Here is a 24,393-nt window from a genome sequence, read left to right on the forward strand (position 1 = left end):
CATTTGCAGCAGGGGTTGTTCTTCCACATCAGAAAATCGCCTCCTGACAGCTGCAGCTAAAGTCCCTTTCATAGTTTTGATGCCATGGTCATCGTCGGTCTCTCTAGACAGAAATCGCTGCAATACAGTGACAGCAGGAATCACATCTGCTGCCATAGCTTCAGAATAGCTAAGTTTTCGTGTTAACTCCTAAAACGGACCCAGAACAGTTACAACCTTCTCCAGCAGTTCCCACTGGTGAGCCGTGAGATTATCAGGGAGTTCATGTTTGGACACAAAAACTCCTAGTGCCCGTTTCTGCTCAATCAGAGACTGGATCATGTAAAATGTACTGTTCCAGCGGGTCTGTACATCCTGCTGTAGTCGTTTTGCAGGCTGACTGATCTCTAACTGAATGTCTTCGAGGCAGGAGTAGTTTAGAGGAGAATGTTTAAAATAGAGCCCGACCGATATGGATTTTTGGGGGCCGATGCCGATGCCGATATTAACTCGAAAAGAGCCAATTTATAAGCCGATATTTTGATTTTAAAAATAATCTGGATATTAGACCCATTTCCTATAAACTGCATTTACACAACATTCAATAGCAAAATATCTGCCTGTTCTATGTATGTGGGCTATATAAACCATTTTCCAGAATGGACTATGTTAAAAAAAAGCCTTAGATTACAGTCTCAATTACTAAACAATTGCACATCAAAAGTATATATTTTTTAATGATCAAAAAACAGTCTGGTTTTAAACATTTAACACTTTTACTTTCTTCCAGTTGAAGCTGGTTTTAACAGTCTGTGTGTTTACTGTAAATAAATTATAATACTAAAGTTAAAGTATTTGCAGAAGTAGTCCCACACTTTGCTGCTACAGCATTCACCTTTTTCAGCCATCTGTAGGCAGAAAGAGAGACGGAGAAAGAATAAAGCATGTGTATTAATAATATCACCATGTATCATTACTCATGTCATCATTAGAATTATAATAATAATAAACTGGGATCTCCTACATAGGCAAAAATGAGAAATATATATATATTTTTTAATTTGTCAAGCAATAGGTATTACCTACTTATATTTAACAATATTATTTCAACATTTTCCTGTTATGTCTGTAAAGCTGCTTTGAAACAATATGTAAAAAAAAAAAAAAAGCGCTTGTTCAGCTCACATTTATTTACATGTCCCCTCTGGTTTAATCATTTCTGACGCACCTACTGTAGTTACTGTAACTACACTATATTTGCTCTCACAGACACATTCACAACAGACCCGTATATCTTCTCCTCTTCTCTTGGTGCAGTCTGAATCAAAACATCGTCTTGCCTACTATTACCGGAAGATTACGGAATCAATTCGAAGTTGAATGGTTAACGTTAGTGTCATGAACACACCGCTGTCAATTTTGAGAAGAACCACCTTCAAACAAGTTAATAGCAAGCATTTAAGGGGCCTGCTAAAAAGGAAGCTATTAGCGTTAGAGTAACGTAACCAGATTCACCAAATTGTTCTCTGGACCTGAGGGTAGCCTCTTCTTCCTTGCTTCTCTCTTAATTCTCATCAGCAGGACTAGCGCTATCGCTCGCTTCTTACAACGGGACAGATACATGTTTGCTGCTGACCGAAAGGAGGAGGAACAGACTATGAAAGAGTTCCCGCTAAACGTTTTTAAAACTCCGCCTATGCCATAGCGCAGCGCAAATCGCGTTGTATCTGAAGGGCAACGCTGAGCCCAGCGGCAAGCGCCGTGCATACCGCGTCCTGTGTGAAAGGCCCAATTACGCGGTCATTATGTGGGAAACACACCGCAATAGAATAAGAATAAGTTAAACGCTAACGTTATAGTTTGACCTCCTATTAACGTTCGCGCTCTTCCACTGATAAACATGGTATTAGCTTTGTGGCTAATCTAATATAGCAATGCATTAGCGGCTGTAAGTGATGTTACAGAATATTTAGAAGTAATAATGATAGGACCGTTAGCTAGAACTACCACACAGTTTTTATATACAGGGTATGAACTAAATCTACAATCATTTCACATGACGAACGACAGACTCACCGTCAAAACAGTAAGTTACATCTCCTTCATCTCCTTGGCTGATCGCTTTCTTCTCTAGTGGACTTCTGGCGCTGTTGTTAACTCTGGAGCTGCAGCGCTCCCTCTGGTGGGCATACTATGCAACACTCATAACATGAGTGAAGCATGAGACTCTGTTTCTCATGTTTCATCGGCCGTTATAAATGCCGATGCCGATTTAAATGCAATTAGCTTATGTCGGCCGCTTGACCAAATATCTGTTGTAAAACTGACATTCGAAACGTCACGCAACAGGCCACTGACGTGCTTTTTCACGTCATGAAACACTTTCGGTAGCATAGCGGTTGTAATGTGATGGCGACTCGGAATTCTCGACATCTTCGCGGCTCCAGTATGCCAAGAAGATGTCGAAATCCTATATTTTTAACAGCCGACAATGGCTGGTCATCAAGTGCAATAAAGTATGCAATTCCCTCTGTTATTTTTAGTGCCCGTGGATTATCTCTGGACATCTTCTCGCGCTTCTGTAAAACCTGTGTTAATGTTGGCTGCTGAGTTGCTTGTTTAGCTTGACTAAACTGTGTTTATTCAGCACTATGATGCGTCTTCAGATGTTTAATTAGATTGCTGGTGTTAAACGATGTACTTTCTTTTCCTCCTCTCGACACCTTAGCTGAACATAACTTACAGTCTGCCTTGCTGCTGTCATCATCCCTTATCTTGAAATGAGCCCAAACCGCCGACATTTTACGTTCATATGGCGTTCACCTAGACAAAGCGGCGGCCAGTTTCGTTTCACAAAACACACGTGGTATCGGTGCGTGGTATCGGCTCATTTTTATGAGTACGAGTACGAGTATATGAGGACAGTATCGACCCGATACACGATGCCAGTATCGGTATCGGGCCATCCCTAACTGAGACGATCGACGGTCAAATATTATTTACATATTTAGTAATAGAAATCAACGCGAGTGCTTTCCAATATGCGCGCCACTGAGTGGCGTCTGTACTTCCCGGTCAGAGAGCACCTGTCCATCAAAAGCTCACTATCCAATCAGAGTAGATCACTGTTAAGCCCGCCCCCACGAGAAGTTTGTGTCAAAACACCAAACGAAAAACTGCGAAGCTTAAGCGAAATCTGTTGAAATGCATTAAGAATCCACGGTTAGTGAAACCGAATCTTTGAAAAACATTAACAAAGAATTGAAGCATATTTGAAGAGCCTGTTAAATTTTTGCGACGGAGTTCATTTTTTTTCATTTTCATTGTGTTTTTCTTCTTAGGTAATGGCATATTTTTGATAGTTTCTGAAAAAGTTATGTTCAATTTTATAAAGTTTCGTTCATTTTTATTGAAGCAAATGTAATTCCATAAGATTCTAAGGGTCATAGTGAGGCTTCAGTAACCTCACTGACCCTGTAAATCCTCTAGCAAAGGTAGTGTCATGGAAAAACATGTGTTTCTGCCTCTAAGTTGCCTACAAGTACATCCACAAATCAAGACCACTCCGCTACACTGCAGCTAAACCTGTTAGCTTTGTTTTCCAATTGTCTTCATACTTCGTACTTCATGCTGAAAAGTAGTTTGACCAATAGCATGTAGGCACTGTACATAGTCGACAAATTGTGGCGTGTGAATAGGTGGGATCTACAGAGAATGGTCAAAACAATCCAAATAAATATATGGAGGACCGTAGAGGGCATATTCATAAGAAAAAGAAAACCAAAACCTGGACATTTTAGTAATTTAGTAATCCTGGCCAGGACAAGTAGGAGAAAAAGAGGATCAGTATGACATACATTTTCATATTAACATTTTTGCATGACAATTTAGGGAAAATAATGGGAATAAAAACTAAACATTAGGCTACAATTTTATTTCAGACACTTTAAGTTAAACTAAATAATGTAATAATAATAATAAGATTTATTGTCACATTGTATTAATGTTTTTATACTAAAAAAACTACCTGAACAAACAGATTACTATATTTTATCCATGTATGACACCCAGAGTGAATAAGAAAGTATGCTGGGTCAAGCACTAGTGTCTTTGCATGCATGACATCTAAATCAATCTTCAAACAGAAAAAGGAGGTTTCATGTCGCAACTAGATATCTGGAGGGCTTTGTCTGAGAAGTGTCTGGTGATTACAGACGATGGAATCAACGCCGCACAACTGACTCAAAGATTCTGCGTAACTGCACTGATATCTGAAAACAGATTCAGAGACAAACCCATCAAGTGGGTCACAACTACAGTTAGGCAACACATTCAACACAGGCCAGTTAAAGTCAACCAGTGCTGTGGATAAACCACCTCACACTCACACATACTAAACAAACAGCAGGAGCTGGCAATGTTCCTGTTCTATGCTTAGAAGATTTCTGATTGGTCGAAAACATGTATTTTAATCATGTCAATCAAGAGCTTTATTTTTTTCAGCTAATAACCCACAGAAAATCTCAGTTCAACTTTTTTTAAAATAATTTTTAGCCTTACCAGACTATAAGTCGCACCTGAGTATAAGTCGCATCAGTCCAAAAATACATCATGAGCAAAAAAACATATGTAAGTCGCACTGGACTATAAGTCGCATTTATTTAGAATCAAGAACCAAGAGAAAACATTACCGTCTACAGCCACGAGAGGGCGCTCTATGTCTTCAGTGTAGACTACAGGAGCACTGAGCAGTATAGAGCGCCCTCTCGCGGCTGTAGACGGTAATGTTTTCTCTTGGTTCATTTCTCTTTGTTCATTTCTCTCGGTTCATGTCAAATTAATTTTGATAAGTCGCACCTGACTATAAGTCGCAGGACCAGCCAAACTATGAAAAAAGTGTGACTTATAGTCCGGTAAATACGGTAAGGTCATGCATAGATTAAGCATTATAGAAGGTAATGTTAGTATCATTAATTAAATGTATGTTCAATAATATAAAACACAAAAACTCAAAATCAATAGTTTTTGCTCTATGTCAAATAAATGTGATGCTTATGTGCGTTTAGGCATACAACACCATAAGTTACAGCATGAAATATGAATATTCATTTTGTGACACAGATTTATGAGGAAGCTGAATAAATGAGATGAGAATTGAAGTATTTTAACTGAAGTATTCTTCAAGAGATAATGCTTTTAAAGGGTTAAATATTAGCGTAAATTTAGCCTTATGACAGAGTTACACTGATTTCAATATATTGTACACTCCTTGTTATTATAAAATGTTACAGATAATTTTTTTGTTCCTGGGTCTGTGAAGGTTGTAAACCTCCAAAATAGGCTACATTATGTTTAAGGTCTAAATATATATAGAAATATAGTATTTTTGGGCAAGGAACATTTTTGGGTTCAATGTTCAACTGGTGCGCAGTCTATAAACAGCAAAGATTATAAAATAAAAAAATAATTACTAATTCCCTTTCTCAAACACAGCTATGCCATTTTAAACCTATATTCCTCAAGCCACTCTCCTCATGGAACCATCCAGTCTTCAGGAAGCACAGATTCATGTGCTCTTACAACATGACTTCTCACGGCCAAATTTAAATTCATAACATTCACTATAGTGGGAGCAGACTGGATTTTCGGCTTCAAACTAAGTTTCCCAAGAGAGTGAGCATTGCTCCCTCAAAACTGTTTACTCGGAAAACTATGACATCATTGAGGCCAGCCCTGTAAGAAAATAGCTGATTAAACATGACCAGGAGGGGAAAGCCCTGCATTCAGGATATGTTTACTCAGACCGCTGTAAATGCACACTGATATACGCAAAGGTTGGCTGATCATTATATCAGGAGTGTATCATAAAGCAACATGGGATTGGTTGAGCTGCCAAGCTCTGACGCATCCTGGTCTCCATCCAACCTGTTGGAAACATGTAATAAGTCCCCGAGCAACAGGGTGTGTCCGCCAGTAGAAGAGTGGGAGGAAGGGAGAGTTTCATTGTGAAAAAGGCACATGCTAGATCCTCATTCATTTCTTACCATTTCATGACAACACACTCTCTCGACCCTCACTCACCTTTAGGTGGAACCTACAGACAATTAGATGAGTCATTTGAAAAACAGGTGATTGGCAGGTTAGCCTACCCTTTTTTTAGAAATCGATTTCTGTCACCAGATTTAATGATGTTTGCATAAATTGTAGAATATACAAAGAAAAACCTTGATGTTTGACAGCTTTATGATACGGCAAAGTGCCAACACATCTCAACTGCTGACAGATTTCAGGGATCTGTGCAACCACACCTCCAAAGATCTCCAGCTTTTGTTCTTATGTAGTCCTTGTAAACTAAAGAAACTCACACATGCCTTTGTGTCAGTTAGATAGTGGATACCTACATGTTACAAATATAAACTTATATATGGTATTCATTTGAATTTGTCCTTACTGCACAAACCAAAAAAAGTCACGTTGGGTCAGATTCACAACCCATTTTAATTCTGTAATGTAATACTTGTTTTATTTTCCAAGAGGAACAGCATACTGAAGGAAAAAAAGAGTGCAGGTCTATCAGCCAGGAATTATTTGGATCTGGATAAGTAGGCTTTACATACTAGAGAATAGAGATCTTGGGCTATATGTGTGTATACATTTACAAGTTTTGGCCTTCTTGAGAAGTGTCAAGATCTTGCGAGCCCTTCTGTAGCTCATGATGTTACACTTGGATTTAAAATTAGACCATGTAGAGCTCCTGGTAAAATGCTTAACAATGGCGACACCCTCCACCAACAATCGAGGGCTCATAATCTGATTCAGCAGGCCCGACTCCAGCACAATGACACACAGAGAACAGACAGAGCGAGGAAGGGGAGGAAGATCTGGGAGAGAGGATTAGAGCTGAACTTTGGTTAAAACATAAGAGAGGTCATTTTATCTGAGTAGACTGTTGCTTAAATCAGTTTCTCATTACTCATGGGTTAAATTCAGTTCACAACAACTTTGGCCCGAGTAGACAAGACAAGCAACACAACAACGAAAGAGAACGTGAGTGTTATGACTCACTCCCGACTGGGGCATTTGCTGACAGAATAATAAAACATCTGATAGACTGACTGATTAACCGGCCAATAATTTATCATTTTGAGCTTAACGGCATCATAGAGCCAAATCCACTGGGCCGATTCTCAGAAATGGCATAAACCAAAAGCCTCATGGAATAATGCACATTTTATGGCTTCAAATATTTTTGTGTAAAATAAAAGCTAATTAGTGGTGTTTGAAAGGCAATCAGCCTTAATTTTCTGACTAAAATGGAAGGAAAAATGCGCTGGCATCTTGGTGGCACATTTGGTCAACCACTAAACAACTTCAACTATGCGGTGTTTTATTTTACAAAATATTACACAAGAACTCCCACAAATGAGTCATGAAATATACGTATCTGAGAGGAACAGCAGACCAAGTTTCGACCCAGAACCTCCCCTTCACCATATCACAACAGTCAGACAGATAAAGTAAAACAAACTATTGTAAAGAAGCCCAGACTGAAACCTGATGTCAGTGAATGTACGTGGGACTTCAGGAGGGATCTGTCAGCACTTGCCAGCCAGTTCGCACTAACTTTGGGCCTTCAGGACAAGAGTGTGGTTGAGCAACGGCAGCAAAACAACCACTCCAGCTCACGTCAAGCATCAAGAGCTCAAAACTCAGGTTAATCCGGTGCTTGTCTAAACCGTGAGATTACAGTCCCCCCTTTTTCTTGAAATGTAAGATCTGATTCAGTGTGCTTTTACTCAGAGAAGAGTGCAGAGCAAAATACCACAAGGCATGAGTGCAAATCAAGCAAAAACAATAGGACAAACACAGGGAAAACAGGTTCTCACAGTCTGAATGTGCGTGAAACGCTTTTCCCTGAAGGGAAGTGCAGGATGGAGGGATACAAAAACAGGAGTGTCCCGGGTGCTTTGAATAAAAGCTGTAAACAAGGCTGAGGTTTGGGAACAGCAGCAGAATGTGGACTGGAGAAAGCTTTTGACTTCTACACTCATCTGTTCTTTAAATAATCAGATTTTTCCTTTAACTACTGAAGGAAGTTCTGTAAAAAACTTTGTGGGGACTTAACTAAGCCAAAATGTACTTTTTGGGCAGTATCAGCGAATAACTTGCTAAATATGAACTTAGAAGTTATTGCTTTTTAGCACCAAAAGAAGCCATTTTATATCATTTTACTTTTCCAAAGAAGTCCACTTATGTCATAAGCCAAGGTTTCTTTCCCTTTCATAGGTCACTTCGATGCTGCGGTGACGTCACCACGTATGGGAACACCTTCGGTGTGACGAATGTCTGAAGCCCTATACCATCCCGCCAATCCTATTGGCCAAATAGCGCGTGGCACCGCCCAGTCATGCGTAGGCATATATATACCTGGTGCCGCGCGCCATTTACCTCAGATTTCATTCCTTCAGTACGAAGCGAATCTTCTGTGCCCTATTGTCTCGCGTTCTCAGCGAATCATCACGAGCAGTATACTCCTCTCCGCGGACGCGATGAGTTTTAAGAAGTGCAAGGACCCGTGTACCAGGTACATCGTTCAGGGGGACACTCATGACAGGTGCGTAGTCTGCCTAGGCTTACACCACGCACAGGAGGCGCTTAGCGGCCTTTCTTCATGCCCCCATTGCGATGGCCTGCGACTCAGGGTCCTTCGCTCGAGGGTAGATGTATTCTCCGATGTCGCCGTGTCTAACCCCCGCCACACCACTTCTGCGACTGCCGAGGCACCGCACGAGGTGATAGCTTGGGGTGACACGTGTGACATGGAGCTCGAGGACAGTTCAGCGATGGAAAATTACTCTCCACATCGCTCGCTCTCCCCTACCCTAATACACAGGAAAACTTTTGAACCTGTCGTTTTCTCCTGTGAGGATTTACGGCCCACACCGGGGGCATGTAGTGCCATCTCCTTCGGTTGTGACCGCCATGATGACGACGTTCTTTCCACCGCGGCCTCGGGGTCTGAGGACTTCGCGGCCGACACGAGCCCTCTCCCTCCTAGTGGACAGGAGAGGCGTGTTTCCCCCTCCTACAGTGAGCTGTTGGATGTGGTTTCCCGTGCAGTGGGTACATTGGGGCTGGAATGGGAGGTTGAGAAGGCCGAGGCCCAACCTTCTTCGAAGCTGGACGACCGTTTTCTAACTAGTCGGACACCTGCGCAGCCCCGGAGGCCTTTACCCTTTTTCCCGGACCTCCACCAGGAGGTTTCGAGGTCCTGGAAACAGCCGTTTGCGGCGCGCATCACGAACGCTGCAGCCGCGGATTTCGCCACCATTTCGAGCATGGCGAGTCACGGCTATACAGCGATACCGCCGATAGAAGAGACTCTCGCCGAACATCTTGCGCCTAATTCGGCCGCGGCGTGGAAGTCCCGCCCCCTCCTCCCCTCGAAGGCGTGTCGAGTCACGTCTAGCTTAGTGGGAAAATCCTATATGGCCGCTGGTCAAGCGGCTGCTTCGCTTCATTCCATGGCGATCCTTCAGGCCTACCAAGCGGAGCTGTTAAAAGGATTGGACGAGGGGGACGGCATTACACCTGAGGCGGTCAAGGAACTACGGCGAGCTACTGATTTGGCGCTTCGTGCTACCAAACATACTGCTCGAGCAGTGGGCCGTTCCATGGCTGGATTAATTACGGTTGAGCGCCACCTCTGGCTTAATCTCACCGATATAAAGGAAAAAGATAAATCTTTCCTCATGGATGCCCCTGTGTCTAAGGACGGTTTATTTGGAGAGGCGGTCACTTCAGTGGTGGAGAAGTTCACAGCAGCGAAACAACAATCAGCCGCTTTCCGCCAGCTGATTCCCCGCAGACCCAGAGAGGTTGAACGCCGTCAGGCGCCCGCGCGTTCTCGCTCAACCTCCTCTCACCGCCAGCAAGTGCCCTCTCGGGAAGAGCCTTCACCTATGGCGCCCCCTCGCAAGGACTGGGGCCCTAGGGTTGTTCCACCGGCTCAACAACGCCAGCGAAAAAGATTGAACCTGAGTTCGACGGCCAAGGCCTCTCGCCCTCGGGCACATAACAGCAGCTCCTGATTTTTTCGCTGCCTGCCAGGGACTGTGCCCTCCGCTAGAGAGCGCTGTTGGACCGCTTTCGCACATCCAACACTCTCATTGCAGTCCCCACGCTCAAACCCTGACTGTTTCGCCGCAAACAGCGCCTCGAACAGCATTGGAGCCAACTGTAACACCAATCGCTTCCTCAGACACTATGCACGATCCAGTTTTCAGAGCTCGAGGAGCGCTTCAAAGGGTCTTCATCGAACGGCCCGTCATGACGGCTCGCTCAGCCGCCGCTGTTTCGCTAGCGGCAGAGCCCGATGCTCAATCTGTTGGCCTAATTCCTGCCGTGGACACGTTTCAGGATTACGTACAACGAGATACAACGCCTGCTCTACATATACTTCCCCTGTGCACGAACACCATGAGTCTTTCGTGCCCGGACATTTCTATGTGTGCAACAGCGCTGCAGGAAACGAACATGTTGAAACCGCTAATATTGTTTCGGGCCGCGTGGGAACGCTTGCCCGGCATTTCTCAATGGGTGTTACGCACAATTTGTCACGGATACACCATTCAGTTTCGGAAAGGCCCGCCCCCTTTCCGCGGAATTCTCTCCACGGTGATGAAACCGATGGACATGGCGGTGCTGAGACAGGAAATGTTAGCTCTACTGAGCAAAGGGGCTATAGAAGAAGTACACCCCTCTCAGATGGAGTCAGGGTTTTACAGCCGTTATTTTGTGGTACCAAAAAAGGACGGCGGATTACGACCCATTCTGGATTTACGCCGTCTAAATCTTGCACTCAGGTCGAGCAAATTCAAGATGTTGACGGTAAAATCTATTTTGTCTCAGATTCAACCAAACGACTGGTTTGTCACGATCGATCTGAAGGATGCTTACTTTCATATTCAGATCATCGAGAGACACCGGAAGTTCCTCAGATTCGCTTTGGAGGGCAAAGCGTATCAGTACCGTGTTCTTCCCTTTGGCTTAGCGCTAGCTCCCCGTACATTCTCAAAATGCATGGACGCAGCTCTGGCCCCGTTGCGGCTCCGGGGCGTCCGTGTGTTAAACTATCTGGAAGACTGGCTGGTGTTAGCGCATTCTCAGACTCAAGCACACTCTCATCAAGATATTGTGCTAAATCATTTACACAGCCTGGGTTTACGCACAAACTTCCAGAAGAGTGTATTAATCCCCTCTCAACGGATTACCTTTCTGGGAGTAGATTTGGACTCTCGCGCGATGACAGCAAAGCTTTCTGTCCCGCGCGCTCAGTCGATTACGTCATGCGTTCAGCACTTCAGGGCGGGTCACACAGTGACAGTGAGACTGTGCCTCAGACTACTAGGTCTAATGGCGGCGGCGCTTCCCGTGATTCACCTGGGTTTGCTTTACATGCGCCCGTTTCAGTGGTGGACGAAACGACAGAATATTTCACCCCGTTGTTCTCCGCATCGAACGATCTCGGTGACGCGGAGGTGTGTGATGTCGTTAAAGCAATGGACATCAGCCGAATTTCTCCTCACCGGGGTTCGGCTGGGAATTTGTGCTTCCCGAGAGACTGTCACGACAGACGCGTCTTTGACCGGGTGGGGAGCTGTTTGTCAGGGGCGCCCAGCCCACGGAGTGTGGACAGCGGCACAACGCAGCTGGCACATAAACAAATTGGAATTACTGGCGGTTTTTCTGGCTCTCCAGTATTTTTCGAGTCTACTGACCGGCCGTCATGTGCTTCTCAGAACGGACAACACTGCGGTCGTGGCTTATCTGAACCATCAGGGAGGATTACGTTCTCGCCCTCTGTGCAGACTGGCGAGGCGGATTCTTCTTTGGTCTCACGACAAATTTCTGTCGATCCGGGCTGTTCACATCCCCGGACGACTGAACTTCGGAGCGGATTTATTATCCAGGCAGACTCTGGAACAAGGGGAATGGAGATTACACCCCCAAACGGTGAATCACCTATGGCATATTTTCGGGGAAGCGGAAGTGGATTTATTCGCGTCGAGCACGACTACGCATTGCCCGCTATGGTTCTCCCTGAGCCCTCCATCACCCCTGGGTCTGGATGCGCTAGCTCACAGCTGGCCCAGGACCAGCTTGTATGCGTTTCCTCCGATTCGGCTAGTCCCAGCGGTATTATGCAGAATACGGCGGGACGGAGTGGGACAGCTGTTGCTGGTGGCTCCGCGATGGCACACACAGCCGTGGTTTGCGGATCTCATCAATCTGTTAGCGGGCTCTCCGGTGGAGATTCCCCTCAGACGGGATTTATTATCGCAAGCACAGGGACGGATCTGGCATCCCAGACCAGATCTGTGGAACCTGTGGGCGTGGCCTCTGAGCGGAGTGAGTTGATATGTCCCGGTCTTTCTGCTGAAACTACCGAGACTATATTGAACTCTAGAGCAGTTTCTACGAGACGCTTATATGCTTTCAAGTGGAAACTGTTTATGACATGGTGTGAAACTCATGATGTGGATCCAGTTTACTGCCCTGTGGCTTCAGTACTGGAGTTTCTTCAAGACCGTTTTTCGGAGGGATTGACACCAGCCACCTTGAAGGTTTATGTGGCAGCTATCTCAGCTCACCATGAGCATATAGGTGGTGTTTCAGTGGGTCGTCACCCACTGGTTTCTCGCTTTATACAGGGTGCGCGACGGTTGAGGCCTTTCCGCCCTGTGCGAGTTCCTTCATGGGATTTATCCATTGTGTTACTGGGTTTGTCAGGGCATCCGTTTGAGCCCCTGGAAACTGTATCGGATAAGCTCCTGTCTCTGAAGACACTTCTTCTCATGGCTTTATCCTCCCTTAAAAGAGTTGGGGATTTACAGGCTCTCTCTGTCTCACCCTCGTGCATGGAGTTTACACCAGGCTCTGTGAAAGTGTTGTTGCGACCTAGGCCTAATTATGTTCCTAAGGTCGCGTCTAATCCTTTTCATTTTCAGCAGGTGGTCCTGGAGGCCTTTTCTCCTGCTGCGACAGAGTCTGGAGATCTAAGTCTTTGCCCTGTGAGGGCGTTGAAGACTTATGTGGATCGCACTGCCCCATGGCGTGAGTCTGACCAGCTGTTTGTCTGTTTTGGACATAAGAATAAGGGCCATGCAGTTACGAAACAGCGCATGTCCCATTGGCTGGTGGAGGCTATTTCCTTGGCCTATGAGGCGCGCGGGCTCGCTTCGCCCTTAGGAGTAAAAGGTCATTCCACAAGAGCAGTGGCTTCTTCTCAAGCCTTTCTCAGTGGATCTTCTATGGATGATATCTGTGCTGCGGCAGGTTGGTCCTCACCGAGCACTTTTATTAGGTCTTACAGTCTGGATGTGAGGATGGCCCCTGGCTCCCGGGTTCTCTCCGCTTGAGCAGATGCTTCCTTGGATCCAAGCTATCAGGTACGTCAGGCGTGATGGTATAGCGTTCCCATACGTGGTGACGTCACCGCAGCATCGAAGTGACCTATGAAAGGGAACATCTCGGTTACGTATGTAACCTTGGTTCCCTGAATAGGGAACGAGATGCTGCGGTTCTGGCCGTGCCGTACCTTGATAGTTTTCTTCCCTTCTCGTCATGAAATCTGAGGTAAATGGCGCGCGGCACCAGGTATATATATGCCTACGCATGACTGGGCGGTGCCACGCGCTATTTGGCCAATAGGATTGGCGGGATGGTATAGGGCTTCAGACATTCGTCACACCGAAGGTGTTCCCATACGTGGTGACGTCACCGCAGCATCTCGTTCCCTATTCAGGGAACCAAGGTTACATACGTAACCGAGATGGTTTCTTTCACCGTGCAGTTTTCCATCTTATCTATGAATCTAAGAAAAAAAGCCTGTTGTTATGACTTCTATATGTAAATTACCTTTGTTATGATTGGCTAAGCTCTGTGCACCGGGAATATTCGCGGTGTTGCTCACCAGGGTTGAAACTGCTGGAAACTGATTGCCGAAGTAAAATCAGAAGAATTCTGTTTCCAAAGTTTGTGGTCAGTAAGATCATGAAAAAGGTCTTGTATGTTCACCAAGGCTACATTCATTTGAACAAAAACACAGTGCAACAATAATATTCCGATATATTATTTATTTAAAATAAGTGTTTTGTGCTTTAACATACTTTAAAATAACATTTATTCCCACGACGGTAGTGCTACATTTTTAGCAGCTTTTGCTCCAGTCAAGTGTCACATGATAGTTCAGAAATAATTTTTCATTATCAATGTTGAAAATAGAATGTTTAAAATAACATTTATTTGAAATAAAATATTTGTATAACAATACAAATGTTTTTGAACTGTTGAAAGTAACAGCTATAGCATTTCTTCAAACATGTTAAGAGATATTGAGATATTGACTTTATAAGGAGTCCTCATCCTATTCATGGATGGTGCATTGTGTTGTAAGTTATGAGTGTTTCCTTGGCAGCGCATAGCTCCGTTATACCACAACACTGACTTTCACTGATGGAGCAGTGTGATGGCACTTCCCCCGTACACACCCTGGTTCGCATAGTGCCAGTAAAGGGAGGTACAAGCAAAGCCTCATGGTATTTATTGTAGCATGTTAATAATTCAGGTTCAGCCCCCTTTAAGACCACAGCAATGCGACATTAACTATTCACAGCCAAAGGGCAGCCTGGATCGGTTCCTTACACGACCCACGCTGAGGGAGCAGACCCAGTGGGCCCAGTACCAGGAGAAAAGGCTCTGGGCCTTTGTTTGAGGGAAAGGGAATCTGTGTGAAGCCTGGACATCGGATCATGTCCCATCTGTCTAAACTTGGCGCTCGATATAATTTCATGTAATTTTAAGTTTTTAAAGTTCAGAAACTTCATTTGATTATCCAGCAAGTATGTGACAAACCTTTCCTCCATAAAATGTGTAACAAAGGGTCATTTATAGAAAAGAGGAACTGTGACGATGTACTCATGTGGTCAGGGTATATCTACATGCAAATAGTCTGCCTATAGTCAACTGAACATATTTTCAAGTCAAGTCATTTTTATTTGTATAGCATTCTTCACAACCCATGTTGTTTCAAAGCAGCTTTACAGAAAATCAAGTCTTCGTGTTTTAAATGAAGAGCTTACATTGACGATGGATGTCAGCCCCTTTTCATAGCAAATCTCACAAAGAAATGTCTGAGTCATCATATGTGACCCTGGACCACAAAATTACATATTATACATATTACACCTCAAGTCAAAAGAACAAAAAACCTTTTTTTTCATAAAGAAAATGAGGCCCAGTTTTAGTGAAGCAATTTTTTTACATTGACAATTTTCATGAAAATTAAGCTTATTTTTTCCACAAATTCTGATTACAGTAATAAAAAAAATCAAATTTTCAACACAGAGTAAAGAAAATGTTTATATTAAAATATACTTAATTACAACATGCATTAATGGCAGTAGAAACAACTATGATGCACATTTAAATTGTATATTATATATAAAATAAATAAACAGCCTACATGGTTATGTTTATAATAATTTATATATAATATAATACATTTCTAATATTGTACTGTTTAGTTTTTTGCTTTTGATGGGGAAAAAATGTGCTTAATTTTCGTGAAAATGTCAATGTAAAAAATGCTTTATTCTCTTCATAGTTTTGTTCCTTACATTTTTGCTCAAACATGCTTTGACCTTGACTTTCCAATGGGGAAAAAAAATCCTTAGTCTCGCTTAGAAAAATTTGATAGAATACACAAAACAACAGAAGAAAAAGGGGAACAACTTTGTGGCAAAAAGAGATATCTGTGGCTTCCCTTAATGGTCAGTGGACAGTTTAAGAGAGTAAAAGAAACAGCGAGAATGACTCAGAGCACTAATGAACGGGGTTCAGTCCATGTTCGGTCACTCTGTGTCCTAGATAGGAAGCAGCTGGCAATAACATGTCCCCTCCATCAGTACAGCTGCAGTCAAGCACTGAGTCTCCATACTGCAGACAGCCTGAACTCAACCCTCTGCATAACAGCAATCAATACTAACAGATTATACACATTAGTTCCACATCACAGCTGTCCACAGACGCCACTAAGGCTACGTTCACACTGCAAGGCTTAATGCTCAATTCCGATTTTTTTGAAAAAATTCGATTTTTTTGCAAGGCTGTTCACATTTCCAATTAAATGCGACCTTTTTTGATCTCCTGTGTGAACGTGAAATGACCCAGAAGTGACCCGCATGCGCAGAAGAGTACTCAACGCTCAACGACATCACTCGTTGTTCGCGGAAGTAGCTAACGTTAAACATGGATGTCAACAACAGTGTAGTCAACAGCAGAGCTCTTTTTGCAATATTAAAGTTATTTTCCCAACGGAGCCAGCACAATTACAATCTTCTCGTTTTAAGAAGAAAATTAAAAAGGAGGAGGAGAGCAAGGTTTTTGGCCATGGCGTTTTGTGGAGCAGTGTTAGCAACGTCGGTACAGAGAAACGTGTGGGTGTGGAGTCGCAGCCAGGAGTGGTGGGATACTGATGTGAGTGGCTTCACTAATACAGAATTCATCAGTTTATCTTCTCGTTCCCACCTACTTCAACGCAGAATTATTACGTTTGTAGCGTATCAATGACGTACGGGTCGGATACATGTGGCCTAGCCGTTCAGACGGAGGTCGCTTTTCAAAAAATCGGATACGTATCGGATTCAGGACCACATACCCAAGTGGCCTGGGTCACATTTGAAAAGATCGGATCTGTGTCGTTCAGACTGTCATGAAAAGATCAGATACAGGTCGCATAGGGGCAAAAAAATCGGAATTGGGTCGTTTCAGCCTGCAGTGTGAACGTAGCCTAACAATCACTCACCCTTAGACAGAAGTGATTTAAGTACCGTATTTTTTTTCATAGTTTGGCTGGTCCTGCGACTTATAGTCAGGTGCGACTTATCAAAATTAATTTGACATGAACCGAGAGAAATGAACCAAGTGAAAACATTGCCGTCTACAGCCGAGAGAGGGCGCTCTATGCTGCTCAGTGCTCCTGTAGTCTACACTAAGCAGCATAGAGCGCCCTCTCGCAGCTGTAGACGGTAATGTTTTCTCTTGGTTCTTGGTTCTAAATAAATGCGATTTATAGTCCAGTGCGACTTATATGTTTTTTTCCTCATCATGACGTATTTTGGACTGATGCAACTAGAGCCCGGCCGATATTATCGGCCGATATAAGCTAATTGCATTTAAATCGGCATTGGCATTTATAACGGCCGATGAAACATGAGAAACAGAGTCTCATGCTTCACTCATGTTATGAGTGTTGCATAGTGTGCCCACCAGAGGGAGCTCTGCAGCTCCAGAGTTAACAACAGCGCCAGAAGTCCACTACAGAAGAAAGCGGTCAGCCAAGCCACGGAGATGTAACAAGCCAGACGGTGAGTCAGTCGTTCGTGATGTGAAATGATTGTAGATTTAGTTCATACCCTGTATATAAAAACTGTGTGGTAGTTCTAGCTAACGGTCCTATCATTATCACTTCTAAATATTCTTTAACATCACTTACAGCAGCTAATGCATTGCTGTATTAGATTAGCCACAAAGCTAATACCATGTTTATCAGTGGAAGAGCGCGAACGTTAATAGGAGGTCAAACTATAACGTTAGCGTATAACTTATTCTTATTCTATTGCGGTGTGTTTCTCACATAATGACCGCGTAATGGGCCTTTCACACAGGACGCGGTATGCACGGCGCTGGGCTCAGCGTTGCCCTTCAGATACAACGCGATTTGCGCTGCGCTATGGCATAGGCGGAGTTTTAAAAACGTTTAGCGGGAGCTCTTTCATAGTCTGTTGTTCCTCCTTTCGGTCAGCAGCAAACATGTATCTGTCCCGTTGTAAGAAGAAGCGAGCGATTGCGCTAGTCCTGCTGATGAGAATTAAGAGAGAAGCAAGGAAGAAGATGCTACCCTCAGGTCCAGAGAACAATTTGGTGAATTCAGGCTGGTTACGTTACTCTAACGCTAATAGCTTCCTTTTTAGCAGGCCCCTTAAATGCTTGCTATTAACTTGTTTGAAGGTGGTTCTTCTCAAAATTGACAGCGGTGTGTTCATGACACTAACGTTAACCATTCAACTTCGAATTGATTCTGTAATCGTCCGGTAATAGTAGGCAAGACGATGTTCTGTGAGAGCAAATATAGTGTAGTTACAGTAACTACAGTAGGTGCGTCAGAAATGATTAAACCAGAGGGGACATGTAAATAAATGTGAGCTGAACAAGCGCTTTTTTTTTTACATATTGTTTCAAAGCAGCTTTACAGACATAACAGGAAAATGTTGAAATAATATTGTTAAATATAAGTAGGTAATACCTATTGCTTGACAAAAAAAATATATATATATATTTCTCATTTTTGCCTATGTAGGAGATCCCAGTTTATTATTATTATAATTCTAATGATGACATGAGTAATGATACATGTTGATATTATTAATACACATGCTTATTCTTTCTCTGTCTCTCTTTCTGCCTACAGATGGCTGAAACGGTGAATGCTGTAGCAGCAAAGTGTGGGACTACTTCTGCAAATACTTTAACTTTAGTATTATAATTTATTTAATATTTACAGTACACACACAGACTGTTAAAACCAGCTTCAACTGGAAGAAAGTAAAAGTGTTAAATGTTTAAAACCAGACTGTTTTTTGATCATTAAAAAATATATACTTTTGATGTGCAATTGTTTAGTCATTGAGACTGTAATCTAAGGCTTTTTTTAACATAGTCCATTCTGGAAAAAGGTTTATACAGCCCACATACATAGAACAGGCAGATATTTTGCTATTGAATGTTGTGTAAGTGCAGATTATAGGAAATGGGTCTAATATCCAGATTATTTTTAAAATCAAAATATCAGCTTATAAATCGGCTCTTTTCGAGTTAATATCGGCATCGGCCCCCAAAAATCCATATCGGTCGGGCTCTAGATGCAACTTATACTCAGGTGCGACTTATAGTCCGAAAAATACGGTAAGTTGGCGCACCACAGGAGCCGTCAATGATGCAAACGCTTAGATTGTTCTAAAACTATTTAGAAGAGATTAGAGAGCTAAAGATCTTCTGCCCAGCAGTTCCAGGTTAAGTTCAGTTCCAGGTTAAGCTGGTTAGACAAAGAGTGGAACACATTCAAGAGCAGATTCAGGCTGCACTAGACTTCCTGCAACACCTTTACATGACTCACATATGACAGCACTGGTTTTATTACAAAGTGTACAAGCACTACTAGACAGAAGAATTAGGGCTCACTAGAATATAGAGATTATCAAGGTGTTATTTTTGTTTGGAAGAGACTACAACTGTTGATGGGATGCCTCATTTGTTAAGGAGGCCATAGGGTGGATGACCACAAACATGCGCTTGCAGACTGAGTCCATGTCTCCTCTCTCAGAGACGGTCATTTGGGACACAAAAGTTTCGGTTGAAAGCTTCAAATACCAGTTCAGATCAAAACCACCGTAGTCCAGATCAGCTCAATGGTGCCTATTGTTACTTCGATCACTACAACCCTGCAGAATTAGGTCATTAGGAGATCATTTGGACAGAGTCTTTCCACTGTAAAAAGCCCCAGTGAAGCATGGTAATGGGAAATATCTCTATCCTCCAAGGTCAATATGTGCCCTTGTGGAAACCACGGCATGCACAGATCCAGAAATAAGGGACAAATGCAAGAGATGGCAACAGCACAAACTCCTTATACACAGAAATTTAGAAACCAGGGTTCATACAGTTTCAGACAGTGCATTTCCAAAAGTTTTCCAGACATTCATGGTTTTTTAAAATCATTACAGGGATCCCAGGGTCAGATTTCTATTTGGATGTTTTTGTTTTGTTTTTGTTTTTTATATTTAAAAATTAATAGTTACTTAATGGTGTACAAATGTTACAAATAAGACATTTCGTGGAAAGATTTAGTTCAGACTTGCAAGCGAGTTTTACTTTAGTTTATACGTAGCCAAGATCATATTAACCAGTGGTATTAAATTAAAATTTAAGTGCTGTATTTTTTAAAATGTCATTTTAGGCCTGTGTGAATCATCAAAATTTTGTTTTGATTTTGAAACACAAATGAATAAAACAATTATTGCACTGCCTTGTGTTCCTTTCTTTCATCCCTCATTAGTTAGCCAAGTATTAGATTCTGCCGTGGTTGGTATCGAGAACTGTGAAAGTTCACTGGCATCTAAAAGTTTGGCCACATTGCCGACTCCTAATATTTTAATAACCATGATAACTGAATATTGACCAAATAATCTTGATAATGACTTTTGACATAATCGAGCAGCGCTAGGTCATTTGAATGTAAAATGAGCATGCACAATCAAATATCCAAATACAACTTATCTGCTAGTCTGATTAAGATGATTAATTTGCTTGTGGTGTATTTTGATTGGTCAGTGAGCAGTGATTCATTTGAGTCATATTTGTAGAAACTAAGAGTGAGAGAGACAGAAAAAAGAGATGGCGCAAGCAGAGGAGAAGCAGGGACATGACTGTGACACGCTAGTGGGGAGGTGACCGTCCAGGGAGGCAACAGCCGAGACTGGCAGTGCTCCTATAGGAAGAGGGGGAGAGGGAGCCTGCAACCATCCTAAAGTTGACCAGACACTCCGGATCACTCACCTGCCCCAAGGGTGCTTAAAGCCTTCCACTAAACACGAAGTTGCAAGAGCTTTCATGTTGTTTGCAGTTTGCACACACTCTGAAAAGTCACAGACCTCTAGTTCACATGCAAAACAGTGGTTTAAAACACAGCTCATCCAAAAATGAACATGATTTCCTTTCTCTCATGTCATTGCAAAGACGTACGACTTTTTTGTTCCAACAATTGTGTAAACATTAAAAATAAAAAAATAAAAAAACATAGCTCAAAGTAGAGCTGCACAATTAATCAAAATTAAATTGCAAAGGCAATTAATCGTGATTAGGCAGAAGCTGCGATTGTCTTGCGTATCTTTCAGTGAAGTTTACTAGAGCCGTAGTTCACTGAGAAGAGCTGTCATTATCGCGAACGATTTTATCGATTTCATAATCCTACAATTATAACGATCGCGTTATGAACGCGATTTTGCATAGCTTGTCAGAGAACTACGGCTCTGTGAAGTAAATGCTGCTCCACTGGAAAGCAGGTGATGGAGCTTTACTACTAATCACAGAACCATCTTTACTGACAAAATGTGCATCACAATCGCGATTAATCGCATTCGATTAATTGTGCAGCCCTAGCTCAACGGTCATCAGTAATTATATGGTCATGATTTATAGTATGTCATCCAAACCTCTACATTGCGAGTAAATCACTCGCATAAGCGACTAAATCATTCTGGCGACTAAATAATGTGTAATATTAGCCAATGGCTAATAAATTATCAGATTTTATTCGCCAGTGTGTTAATTGGAGGCTAAGTATAAGTTTAGCACAGATATATTTTCACTCGCAAACTCTCGGACTCTGAATGAGCACTTCAGTTTCACTCTCCATCAAGCGATCTGTGATATTTCTCAGTTCATCTCAATGGATGCGCAGTGCACCTGTACTTGATGTACTGTAAACTCTAGTGTGAAGGCACACAAATCGCCGTCACTTTCTCTCACACACACGCCGAGACCGAGAGAGAGAGAGAGAGAGAGTGAATTGACGCGCTACATTTAAACAATATTCTTTGTTGTATAAATAAATAACAGCGTTCCTAATGGAATTCTTCAGCTTTTAAGAACAGCCGGGTTTCCTGGTAGTGGGTGGAGTTGATGTGCAATCAGCAATCTCATTGGCTGGTTCTCACCTGTTATCGTCCCTGATTTGATTTCAGCAAATCAGTTCAAGCGAACGCACAAAACCTGATTAATATTCATGAATCCAGCAGCTCATTAATCCTTAGTAATCCTAAGTGTGTTTTGTAGTTCTTATTATTATATCATTATTATCCTACCAGTATTTTTGTTAATTTTTTTCCATTTTTTTGTCAGAAACATTGAATGACAGAAAAAACAACCACCTCTCAAGTTAAAATGTTCAGTTAAAATGACTAATATGCATTCAAACATGGTAATCAAGTTTACTTCTAATTACTTAAGTTATAATTAATAATTAAACTTAATTACTTAAGTTATAATAAATGATTATTATAAATCTTGACTGACTGATGTTAAAAGTGTACTAATGTTAAAGATATATTTAAAAAACTGCGAGTAAACTAAAATATTTACTAGCCAATGGTTATTCAATTGCCAAGGTGTCCGTAGAGGGCTGTCATCATACAGTCATAAAATGTTGTGTTACAGTTTTTATGGCTGGTTTTCTTGATAAGTAGTTGCACACATCAACAAGCTGTTTGAGAGCATGGCCCACCTACTAAATACTTCCAGTTGAATAAAACTATTACTAAGCTCAAAACCAGCACATCTCCCCAACATAGTGCTCTCTGACAGAGTGAATGAGTACAGCGACCTTGCCTTCCACAGACTGAAAGAAGATACATGACGGTGCATGAAACACCACTGCTGTGATGTCATGAACACTGAATGAACTTCTAAACCATGTGAATAGACAGAATATTAAATATTAAAATATGTATATAAAAAGATAGATAAAATATGAAAATATTTCTGTTTTACTGTGTTATGTGTCAAATGAAGCCTTGTTGAGCATTAAAAAAATATTTTAAAAAACAATACAAAAATCTTATAGACCCCATAATTTTGAACTGTTGTGTATACGTTCTACAATATACAAAAAGTATTGTCTTCCATCAAATGTGCTGCATTACTGTACAGTCGAATGTCAATGAAAGAGATAAATAAAACTATAAACTACATACACAACTACATGAATGAACTAAAGTAATAACTGACAAGACCATTTAATAATGAGCTCTCCATAAGCTGACTAATATGTTTCTAAAGGCTGAAAATAGTTTACAAGGATCAAACCATAACATCAAATTGGATAATCATCATTTTACAACAATGAATAAAAAGAGAGAAAATAATTTTCTACAGAAAAGGTGTGTTTTACAGACAGCAAAAACAGACCAACGCTGTCATTGCAAAAGTGATGCCCCTTTAACAACGTCTCCTAGATGAAAACAAAAGGCTTTGAGAACAACAAAGATCGTAACATACAAACATAAATCCATATGCACTCAATGTGTCTAGTAATGTGTCTAGCCTAACGTTAACTGTCAAGGGCTCATCTAAATCAGCGAACAAACAATAGTCTCAAGTCTCTTGAGGTGAAAATAACGGCCGGATGGTGCAGCATAGCTATTCTAATTCACCAGTTTAAAGCACATTTGAAAAATGAAAATTCATAATTTCTGCCGACACACTCCGGCTGTGACTCGAAACCTAGTAAGCTGCCTACCTATACAGCATGTCTGGGCACCACAGGCGCGTTCGGAACGTTAGAAACTGCATTTCGGAAAAGCAGACATTCTCTCTAGGTAGGCAGCTCACTAGTTTTTAAGACACAGCCTGTCTGAAAAAAATATTTGAATAGAAACAGAGGACATTCAAACATTAACACAAAACAGTAGACAGACATCCATCCATTTGAGCTTATATGTGTGTCTGTTACAGCGTCAAACGACTGTGGGATTTAAATATTAGGTTAATTTTATTAACATTATTGAGGCTGAGGCGATAACTCCATCTCTTACCTTCAGACAGCTCGAGCTCCAACTCCGCCAACTGATCTCTAACCTCCTTCGGTAACGTTAGAACTGCCAAATCCACACCGCGGTCTGCCATCGTCGTGAAAATACGTTGAAGTTTTTTTAAGTGTGATAAAATGCGTTTCGAAAGCCAAAACTTCTCCCCTCAAGACTGAGGACATGAGTTAAAAGGTGCGTAACAATCCACCCGGACAACTACTCCTTCCGCCATGCTGTGAGAACTCACCAACGGTCACGTGATCGCGTTTACCTCCTGTGTATGATCGATGGCGCACGCGCGCACACACACACGCGCCCTCTAGCGGCAACACGACCGATTGTATTGGTTGTAATACTACCATGGACATGTACCATGCTGCTATGTACTACACTACAGTAGATACATAGACTATCAAACAGATCACCACTGTACTTTTACCTTCAAAAACTTGTTGGTTCATAAGAAAAATTATTTGATAATACATTCAAATATATGTTTTTTTAAATGTATGTATTTATTTATATTATTTTCTAAATATAATATTAAAATGCATGTATATTTTACAAAATAAGACTATTATAGTGTATGGTGCATAAGAAACAGTACATATTAATACATCATATGAATTATTTTTTTTTTTTGTATTTTAATATAGGTATGTATTTACTTTTAATGTAAAATTATTTTAATACATATTATCATTATATA

At 41.9% G+C, this 24,393-nt stretch overlaps 1 protein-coding gene across 1 annotated transcript in view; it reads right to left on the minus strand.

Moving 5' to 3' along the window:
* The window catches only part of LOC132129621 (disco-interacting protein 2 homolog B-A), a 61,509-nt gene extending 37,569 nt beyond the window's left edge, over positions 1 to 23,940 (minus strand). Inside the window, exon 1 of the mRNA XM_059541260.1 lies at positions 23,691 to 23,940. Coding sequence (XP_059397243.1) covers positions 23,691 to 23,781 — 91 coding nt within the window. The 5' untranslated portion in view covers positions 23,782 to 23,940. The remainder of the gene's footprint in view (positions 1 to 23,690) is intronic.
* Between the last annotated feature and the right edge of the window lie 453 nt (positions 23,941 to 24,393).

This window comes from Carassius carassius, chromosome 46 (assembly GCF_963082965.1).
Source record: "Carassius carassius chromosome 46, fCarCar2.1, whole genome shotgun sequence".
In the NCBI taxonomy this organism is placed as follows: domain Eukaryota; kingdom Metazoa; phylum Chordata; class Actinopteri; order Cypriniformes; family Cyprinidae; genus Carassius; species Carassius carassius.